The sequence below is a fragment of the Sebastes umbrosus genome, chromosome 7 (genome assembly GCF_015220745.1).
Source record: "Sebastes umbrosus isolate fSebUmb1 chromosome 7, fSebUmb1.pri, whole genome shotgun sequence".
NCBI classification, from domain to species: Eukaryota; Metazoa; Chordata; class Actinopteri; order Perciformes; family Sebastidae; genus Sebastes; species Sebastes umbrosus.
Genome location: NC_051275.1, coordinates 22,537,852 through 22,548,300, shown reverse-complemented (window position 1 = coordinate 22,548,300; position 10,449 = coordinate 22,537,852). Strand labels below are relative to the sequence as shown.

Sequence of the window (10,449 nt, the reverse complement as noted above, 5' to 3'; positions counted from 1 at the left end):
GGAGGACGGAGAGAGATGAGAGGCGGTGCTCTCCCCGGCCCTCCCCCTGCATCGGAGCGTCCGTCACTCCTCGCAGTGGATGATGGAGATGTGAGGCGAGCAGCAGCATGCTCTCGGTTTACTGACAGCGAGAGAAAACCCAACAATGAAGCAATACCTGGAGCTCAACAGAGATGCGCCATGCGAGGAGGAGCGGAGTGGAGATAGTGAGGTTGTCCAGAGATGAGCCACCAACCTCCGGACCGGGACATGAGGAGGGCAGCCTGGATCCTGACCGTGATGAGCAGCCTCATCACCGCGAGGACTGCCAGAGGATCACCGCTGCTCACAGACCCGGGGGTACTGCTTTCTTTACACCCATAGACTGATTTATCACTGACATTTTGTTTATCCTTTTCATTTTTTTAATCCTTTTGTTTTTAACTTATACTTTTATATTCTTTTATTCGTTATTTTATGCACTTTGTGCTCTTATCTTGCTTTTATATATGTAAAGCACTTTAAATTGCCTTTGTGTATGAAATGTGCTATATAAATAAACTTGGCTTGCCTTGAATTAAATAAGGTAAAAGTTAACTGCACATATATATATATATATATATTAAAAAAAATAATAATTATATAGCACCTTTCAAAATAAGGTTACAAAATGCTTAACAGTACAAAATAATTAACATCTAAGAAGATAAAATCATCAGGCACGTTATTTTTTGTTTCTTGCACTTTCTAAGGATTGCATTTAAATTTCGTTGTATTTGTACAATGACAATAAAGATATATTCTTCTATTCTTCTTACAACAATGTGCCATCAGTTATGAAAAAGCCATAATATAAAAGTGAGTCTTAAAGAAGAGATTTAAAGGAAGTTGTTGAGATCCTCAGACAAAAGCTATTTTATAAGGAAATATGTATAACCTGTAGTCATGTTGGCATTAATCCAATGGTTTGTTTGGGTTCTTAGCCCTCTTTAACAACAGCTCAAAACATACTTAACATTGTTTTTATCACCTTTAAATTTGATGACATCTACCAATTTTATGAAAATGGCCCATAAACATGATTTTGGACTGTTTGGGTTTGATATTTTTAAATGCTTAGTATCAGTAATTGATGACTACCTTTTTTTACCTCCTAAATCCCAAATAAGCCTTTTAGGATTTATGATGGAGTTTTAAATCCCTCTGGGGTCTAATTCACTGGTTTTCAAAGTGGGGTTTGGGGTCCCCAGCAACAACAAACAAGAGGGATTTTTGTTTTATCCATAACATGAAATTTGTTGTAATAAAGATGCTTTATGCTAATTTTGTCACCTTCATCAAAAGTGCAAACTCAGTTTTTTTTCAATAAGAAAACAAAATGATAATATAATAACTTTATTTGTATAGCACTTATCCAAACAAGGTTACTAAATGCTTCACAATCTACCTGAGAATAAAACAAAATAAGTAACATACAATATAGTTATAGTGATAAAACCAATAAGAACTAAAATAATAGTGTGCAGAAAGGCAAAAACGGAACAAAACAAAATAACGCAACACAATATTTACAACTCGGGTATCGAGAAAAGGCTTTCCTATAAAATAATATAGACATTTAAAGGTGAAAAAATGAGTTGATTTTGCCTCATGTTTTATTTCTATACATACTGCAGGGGTTGGTGAATGGAAATGAAGCTAATTTCAACAAAACAAAGAGGTTAAACTCTGATGTCTCGTTATGTCCCTTAAAAATGACAACAATGCCATTTAAAATAGAACTACATTGGAGGATTTCCCCTTAAGGCTGTTATGAAACTACTTTTATTGAGGAAAAGTTAAATGTAACCATTACTGTCTTGAAAACTGCTGCATGTTTAGTTTATTGTCTACAATAACATGCTGCATTCAGTGACATACAAGGAGACCAAGCCCAATACAACTATTTGTGTCTTAAGGGTGTTTTAATTGCCTCGCTGTGGTTTGGACGGCATCAGTTTAATGTGACAGCTGTCTTTGCTGTCCATGGAGCATACATAGCATCAGGCTATTACATTTGTTTCCACAACTTGTTCTTACATTTAAAAAAGCCCTTCTGGCATGTTTCAGTGTCTCTAATGGGACGAGGGACATTTTTGTTGCACATTCCTGTTTTTGACGAAGCACATCTGTCATCTCCTCAATTTTAATTTCCATCCCACCTTTACCACATCTGTAATCATAGCTGTGCCTGCTGTTGTCTGAACACGAAACTTGCGACATACATCCACATGAGAGATCGTAATATTAAACCAGTAACATGGCTCATCTGAAACCACAACGCAACAACAGCTGTTGTCATGTACCAAGCTGGTTCATTTTATTACAATATTTTATAGGTTGTAAAGTATTCTCAGCTTACATGAAATTCTTGAGGAATAGTAACTATGAATTTTCAGGGACACCCCAGGGTTTGTCTCTCTTATGGGTGGTCCAGATCTATACATCTGCCTTGGCTACCTCAGGCAGCTACAGAACAAATGGGGAATTATCTTTACACTTTTATGGTTTCTTTTTTCCCCCTCATGGGGAGGTTTGCCTCTTCTGGGGATTTACCGGAGTGTTCTTATGAGAAGCAAAGTGTTACTGTGAGATAATCATAGATCTATGGAGATAATCACATTTAATAGAGGGGCACTTGGATGCAAAGTAATGATCGGAAAGTTGGAGCATTTCTGTATTAACAAGTTTTAAAATCAAATGCAGGTTTTTCTGGAGAAGTACGGCTACCTCCATGAGGACAACCACATCCACAATGCAGTAGAGATGCAGTCAGCTATCAGGTACGTGGTAAAGCTCGTCTTCATCTATTAAACCTCTGAGATCCACAATAGACCTGTTTTTCTCTTTTTTAGGCGGGTACAATGGCGATGGCGAGTGCTTCTGTTCCGGAAACTGCTCAGAAACCCCCTTATTGTCAATCTACCTAGAAAAACCATCCATCCTCTGAATGCGCTAGGTCTGTAGTTTGTGGCTGTAAAGTTTCATGAGGCTGTGATTATCCTAGAGGTCACCACAAGTAATTGTATACAGTGAGGTCAATGAAATGGCTCCTATGGGGACTAACATCACACATTAATACAATTGGGCTCATTGGATCCACAAGAGTCTCAGCTTTACAGTCAGCCCCAATTTATGCAATTCTGAGACTATTTAGGGACCCCAGTAGAAATATTCAAATACATCATCTTTAGAATAGGCGAAAATAACACATTTACACTGCATGCAAAAAAACTGCACGTGATTATCATAAAGTGAGCATGTCTGTAAAGGGGAGACTCGTGGGTACCCGTAGAACCCATTTTCATCACATATCTTGAGGTCAGAGGTCAAGGGACCCCTTTGACAATCCCCATGCCAGTTTTTCCTCACTCTAAAACTGAAACTGTTACAGCCTCTGAAAGACAGTAAAGTCGGTCGGGAGTCTCGGGGGTATAAAGTGTTTTTTTTTGCCGGAAACATGTAGTTAACAGTTGTGCCAATATTAATGTACAAATTATGAGTCCTAAAATGAATGTGACATGATTTTAGAACAAAGTGATATATATTTTGCTCTACATTTGGTGCTGCGTGTGTTCATCAGGGGGAAGGGTGAGCTGGGTGTGGGATAAGCCTCGGAGCTGAACGTCAGTGTAGGGCCGTAAAACACACCCTCACCTCTTCACTGGGAAACCTCTACTGAACCCTCTCTGAACCACCCAGGAATGTCAAGAACCTCGCCCTCTGGCCCATATACTGTCTGTACTGTAATGGAAACTGATTGAAGAGCTTTGCTTATGCTGAAAACTTGTGCTGAGCGTTGGGTGGTAAACTGTGTGCGGTTGACAAACATGTAAAGTGTCAACATGTTCATCCTGTGATGAGCTTCAAAATGTTTCAGCCTGTCTCAAACATTGAAATGATAAATAGATGTAAATAATTTATGAACCTCTTGAGCCACCGTTCCATCCAGCCGCTGTCTGTGTTGTAAAAACCACTGACAGCTTCATGACACCGCGGTACATTTAAGAAATTGCATTACATATCTTTATTCAGCAGTATTATGAGCAATGTGTTAAAGGAACAGTGTGTAACAATTAGGAGGATCTATTGGCAGAAATGGAATATAATATTAATAAGTATGTTTTCTTTAGTTTATAATCACCTGATAATCAGAATCGTTGTGTTTTTGTTACCTTAGAAGGAGCCGTTTATATCTACAAAGGGAGCGGGTCTTCTTCACAGAGTCCGCCATGTTGCTCCGCCATGTTTCTACAGTAGCCCAGAACGGATAAACCAAACTCTATTAACTTCTCCTGCTTGGGCCGGAGTCGATAACGCTACTCGATGCCGCTGCCACCGCCGCCGCTATCTCTCTCTTGCTTCACCACTCACTTCCCACGTACACACACACTCTACGCACTGGCTCTGCTCCTAATAGCTCCAGAGAGGGCCATTCACATTTTCACGTCGGTCACTGTAGTTCTCCAGCACGCTTGGCACGCGGGAAAGGCTTCAGTTGGTTGCAATCTCCTCTGGACCTGCCGGCATCTAGCGGTGAGGTGAAGAGATTGAAACCAACTGAAGCCTCTCCCGTGTACCAAGCGTGTAGGAGAACGCCGACGCGAAAATATGAAAACGTAAATGACCCTATCTAGAGCCAGTGTTTGGTTTGTCCGATCTGGGCTACTGTAGAAACATGGCGGACTCAGTGGAGAGGACCCGCTCCATAATTAGATATAAACGGCTCATTCTAAGGTAATGAAAACACAATGATTTGTATTTTAGGTGATTATACACTAAAGAAAACATACTTATTATATTCCATTTCTGCTAATAGATCCCCCTAAATGTTACACACAGTTCCTTTAAACTCTTCTAAACTTGCCTGAAGAGCATCATGCAAACATTTCCTCTCTCTGCAGCGAGTTCCAGTGGTTGTCCCGGCTTCCTGTCACGGGCGAGCTTGACAGCGCCACCCTGAGGCAGATGGCAGAGCCCCGCTGTGGGGTGTCGGATGAGGGCAGCCAGCAGATCTGGGCTCAGAGAGTAAACGCCATCTTCACTGGGAAGAGTGCCGCTCTCAGACAACCACAGCGCCGCAGGAGGCGCTCTTATGTGCAAGGTATTGTGTGTAACCTGTACTTATGTGAGACACCATGTTTATAGTAGGGCTGTGCATTGGCAAAAATCTTGCGATACAATAAATATCATGATAAAGGGGTTACGATTCAATATATTGTGATATATTGCGATACTGAAAGCAAGACGATATATTGCGATTTTTTAAAAATCGAATTTTAGGAAAACTGTCATAGTATAAAGAACACACCGCCATATGCATAAAATCTGAGTAAAACAAAGTTTACTTTTTTATGAAATCAGAAAAGTGGAATCTGCATTTGCATTTATCACAGTGAGAGGGTGCATCGCTTTGCAAATGAAATAAAGTATTAGTTGAGTTCGTATGAGTTAATCTTTGCATGAAAACTATTAATTAAAAGTCAATAGTGTTTTTGATAATCGATACAGTATCACAAAACATAATATCGCGATACTCAATATTTTCTTACACCCCTAGTTTATGTTTCTGGTATCTATATGAGGGAGCAATATGTTAATGTGCAGTGTAAACTGAACACTGGCAAGCTGTGATATCATTAATTGCCATTTAGGGCAAAATTCTGTGAATATTCAATATGGGAATTAATGTGAAATAACGGTAGTAAAATGACAATAGTTACTTGCTCAGGCTGTATTTAATAAAAATGAAAAAGTCAGCCTGTTGCGTGTCTTGGTGTGAGCGTTCCCAAACAAGGACTAGTTGCACTCGGAGGCGGCTGATGTTGTTGGGATCTGGAGGATAATGCCTGCTGAATGCCATGCATGGTTACAATTCAATTAAATGCGCTTACGTCTAACAAAAACATGTCATAAGACCTAGTATTGCTTTATGTGTATTTTCACTATTAAAAGGTAAGATTTTATATTGAAATTGCAAAATTTCCCAAATTCCTGACTTCCCATAGAACATTTTCTGGAAATTTACCGACCTTTCGTAACCCTATTGCCCTGTATGTGTAGGTTTTGTGTGTCCTGTTGTTTAGTGGTCATAAAGACACCAGTTAACTGGGAGGGTCCACCTCCGTAAACTAAAGTACTAAATAGAGCTGAAGGGTGTAATTAAAGCTGGTGGAGCGTCTGATGTTGCACGTGTCAGCCTGGATGGTTCCTCCTCTGAGCCGCAATTACACAAGTCCTTGTATCTTGTACGTCATCTTTACTGGGGGAAACCTGCACAGTAACATTTTAATATCTTTAGTCTAGGAGTTACATGCTCTTCTGTAGGTTGAGAAGGTTTGAAAATCCCTCGAATCAAAGAGACCTCTTAACCCTCTGGACAGTTTTTATTTGTTTGTAAAATGATTTGGGAGATGTCTGTGAAACAACAGCAGCTCCAGTTCCAGTTTCTGTCTGAGCTCTCGCATCTAAGCAATTTCCTCTATAATTCCAAGTTATGTCGCTACAGATGCTCCAGTTTTGACCAGTGCCGCCTTTAAATTCCTCTAAATAATTATTGAGGCTCTAGTTGGAGATTATCCAAATGTCTTGCCATGGGCACACATTCATTGGCGAGCTCATTACAATTTGAACTGGCTACAGACGGCAGGATTTAAAGTGTTAACGGTGGTAAAGAGTGCAGCTGGGCACTGCCTGATTTCTTGCAGACTCTGTGAGGTAATTGAGGTACTCCCCTCCTGTCTTTGGGTGCTTTACAGAACATTTTTGAGAACTACCAAGTGGTGTAATTTCTCTCTTATATAAACATGTGTGGGAGATATTGAGTGGAGCTGGGAATGGATTTTTTTATGCCTCCATGCTGGCAACAGCCGTAGCCGGAAGCATTATGCATTAAATATCCACTCAGACTCAAGGGTGAAATGATTAGAATTTGTTTTTCAACGTCACTGTGACCTTATAGTCGTCCCATTCTCATGAAAGCGATATCTCAGGGACACCTGAAGGGAACTGTATTACATTTGGCACAAACATCCACTTGAAGTCAAGGATGAACTGATTTGATTTTGGTGGTCAAAGGTGCACTCACTGACCTCACAAAACAATAGGGGTTGATAAAGCCATATGGCTCAGGGAATCTGTTCATTTGGTGACGTTGCCAGCAGGATATCTCAAAAATGACTCGATGGATTTCAATGAAATTTGGTGGCAAGTCAGAGCACGGACCCAGGAGTATTATTTCTTATGTATCTGGATCCATTTTCACCTTGTTATAGACTTATAGCATGCATGTTAAAACCATAGACTGACATAGTCACCACGTCATCACACATTGGTTTGTGGACTGCTGTTTTTTGAAGCCTTAAGTTCGGCATTTTGGCTGTTGCCATCTTTGGATTTTGTGTCTTTGATGGCTTATGTTTTCATATTTCTTTTGTTCTTACTATCTCAATGAATGCACATCAGCAGCAGCAGGCTGGTGACAACACCAGGAGTAGGAGGTTTTCTTCTCTCTCTCTGCTTGTGCCTCCAGCCTCATGATGTGCGTAGCCTCTGCATTCCTGTCACTGACAAAGTTGGCTAACGTTTGGGGAATGCAGCAGCGGCTGATGTTTGCTGCTGCCTCTTCATGTCAGTACCTGACATGTTCCTTCTGGTAAACACATCCATAACTGACTGACTGGATTATTTGTTCGCCAGACTGGCTGACTATCTCAATGGCCAGAAATCTTACTGGCTAAATGAGTGGATATCTTGCTGAGTGACTGACATATGGATGGATTACAGCCTGTTCTTGATTAAGAAAACAATTCTCTGTCATTATTTTGGTCCCAGACGTGACTCATATGACAGGTGGCAGTATTATTACACAAAGAGTTAAGTGGCAGATACTTTTACACCCTCAGGTCAAACCTCTTTTAGATCTGGCTTCATATATCCACTGATGTTGCTTTGTAATGACTTAATTGTGAGTATAGTGAGGCTGTGTAACCACCGCCTTGTACTCAAACATTAGTTTGCTTTGTCCTACAGCGGCAGCAGTTATCTTTCTGCCCGTGATTTGATGAATGCTTACTGAGAGAGTTGGTCGAACAGATTCAGACTTGGTTAAATGCCAGTGAACCCACCTTTGTTAGATAAACTTTATCTCTGTGGCTCAGCGGGTAGAGCAGGTCGCCCACCAATCAGAAGGTCGGCGGTTTGATCCCGGCTCCTTCAGTCCACATGTCGAAGTGTAAGCAAGATACTTAACCCCAAATTGCTACCGAAGGCTGTGCCATCGGTGTGTGAATGAGTATTTAGATTAGATCCTGATGGGCAGGTTGGCACGTTGCATGGCAGCCTCTGCCATCAGTGTATGAACGTGTGTGTGAATGGGTGAATGCTGACATGTAGTGTAAAGCGCTTTGAGTGGTCGGTAGACTAGAAAGGCGCTGTATAAATGTGAGTCCGTTTTCCATTTACCCCTGACTGTTTGCTCTTTCATTGTTTCTGGATCAGTAGTATTGATATTTCAGGTATTGATCCGCCCACCCTTGTAGTTTACCAATCCTCTCTGCAGTTAGGATACCTGCTAGCCATCCCATCCGTGACTTAAACCCAATGCTTAACTCTTTGAGTAGTTTGTCCTTGACAGCTGACACTGGCTATTAAACGCAGCCTGCAGACTACAGCAACATGCAGATGAGTTAGATGACGGGCCGCCTGTTTATTCACTCTCAGCTGTGGTGTGATGAGATTTTGTTTTGTGTGAACATGGCTGCTTCTGAGCTTCCTGGAAACTGTAAACACACCTTGACTTGTGGTGGAATCTGATGGTCGTTCCCACTGATATTTTCAGAGCTGACATTCCACCACCCTTCTCCAAGATAAGCGCCACAAGTGTGCGATAGGTGTGGTTGTGTGTGTGTGTGTGTATGTGTTTCAGATGTGTGCACTTATGGATCTCATCTGTGCAATGCTCTGGAAACGGTTAACCACTTTATTGCCATTTTACAACAATGTTGATTACTGTAATTTTACACTATTACAGCAGAATGCACAGATTGGAGCTCAGGGTTTTGCTCACAACTATTGCTTGATTAGTCAATGCTAAAACGCTCAGATGATGAACCAATTCGTTTTAACGCCACATGTGATTTTTAGGTTGTAGCGTGCTCAGTTTAAAGCTAGAGTGAAGATACTGGCATCATTGGAACTGTAACACCTAAGGAATTCATTGGTACCAAACATGTCCAACTTGCTGTGAAGGAGGCTAAATAACCTAAACATAAACTTACGCTAAATGTTTTGTTTTGGTAAAGTTCTAGTCAGGTGTCAGTGTGTCAGCACACTGACAGCTGTTGTTGCCTGTTGGACTTGAGATTGCCATGTTATGATTTTAGCATATTTTTTATGTTAAATGCAGTACCTGTGAGGGTTTCTGGACAATATTTGTTATTGTTTTGTGTTGTTAATTGATTTTCCAGTAATAAATATAAACATTAATTTGCATAAAGCAACCATATTTCTGCATACCCAGATTAATTTGCGATTAATCGCAATTAACTATTTTAATCGATTGACAGCCCTAAATTGTGAGCATGTTAGCGTCCTGACCTTAACATTTAGCTGTGTCAAACAGCCTCCAAGTTGACAACAGTAACAAACAAAATCTTTCTGCACCTCCACAAACAATAACGTTGGCTATCAGGTGATCTCAGTGACTTCCTAATGTGTGTGATAACCCGCCCTCCCCACACTGCTGCTATAGAGGGCATCATAATTGCTTCCATAAGGGAAGTGAGGGAATGTCTTGTGTATCTGACTTCCTGGCTTCTCTGCCGTCCTCGGGGACCTCTTACTCTACGGCGGTCTGAGACGGCGAGAATTAGGCGCCTGAGCTCTGCTGAGAATACAGATCTACACACATCATGTGGCAACAAGCCTGATGCATGTAGTTCATCTGGGAGTGAAACATGAAGCTGGGTTGGGAAAGCTGGGGAGTGGTCAATTCTTACCTTCTTGTTACCTCTTGTATCTTTTTTTATTGCATTATGTTTTCGGGCTGTCCGTCCCATTCTCGTGAACGCGATATCTCAGGAATGCTCGGAGGGAATTTCTTCAAATTTGGCACAAACGTCCACTTGGACCATAAACTGTAAATAAGAAGTGAACATAGTCACCGTGACGTCGCCCATTGGTTTGTGGACTGCCGTTTTGAAGCCTTGAATTTGGCATTTTGGCCGTCGTCATCTTGGTTCTTTGCAACCAGAAGTGACACGAAAGGATGGAGCTAAGTACAACTGAAAGCTGAATAAGACGTTTTTAGGCGACCAAAAAGTTGTGAACTGAAAACACACTGTGAAAGAGATAAAGTTGTAAGTCGAAAACACAGACAACACCCAGACTGGACAACGCTATGGTAGAGACCTTTCAATCCAAAGGTAGCCA

General features: G+C 41.0%; 2 protein-coding genes across 2 annotated transcripts in view; both read left to right on the top strand.

Moving 5' to 3' along the window:
• Positions 1-601, top strand: part of porb (P450 (cytochrome) oxidoreductase b) — a 46,380-nt gene extending 45,779 nt beyond the window's left edge. Inside the window, exon 17 of the transcript XR_005207652.1 lies at positions 583-601. The gene's annotated coding sequence lies outside the window, so the exon portion shown is untranslated. The remainder of the gene's footprint in view (positions 1-582) is intronic.
• Positions 14-10,449, top strand: part of mmp28 (matrix metallopeptidase 28) — a 28,586-nt gene continuing 18,150 nt past the window's right edge. Inside the window, exons 1-3 of the mRNA XM_037775978.1 lie at positions 14-339; positions 2,725-2,801; positions 4,923-5,122. Coding sequence (XP_037631906.1) covers positions 223-339; positions 2,725-2,801; positions 4,923-5,122 — 394 coding nt within the window. The 5' untranslated portion in view covers positions 14-222. The remainder of the gene's footprint in view (positions 340-2,724; positions 2,802-4,922; positions 5,123-10,449) is intronic.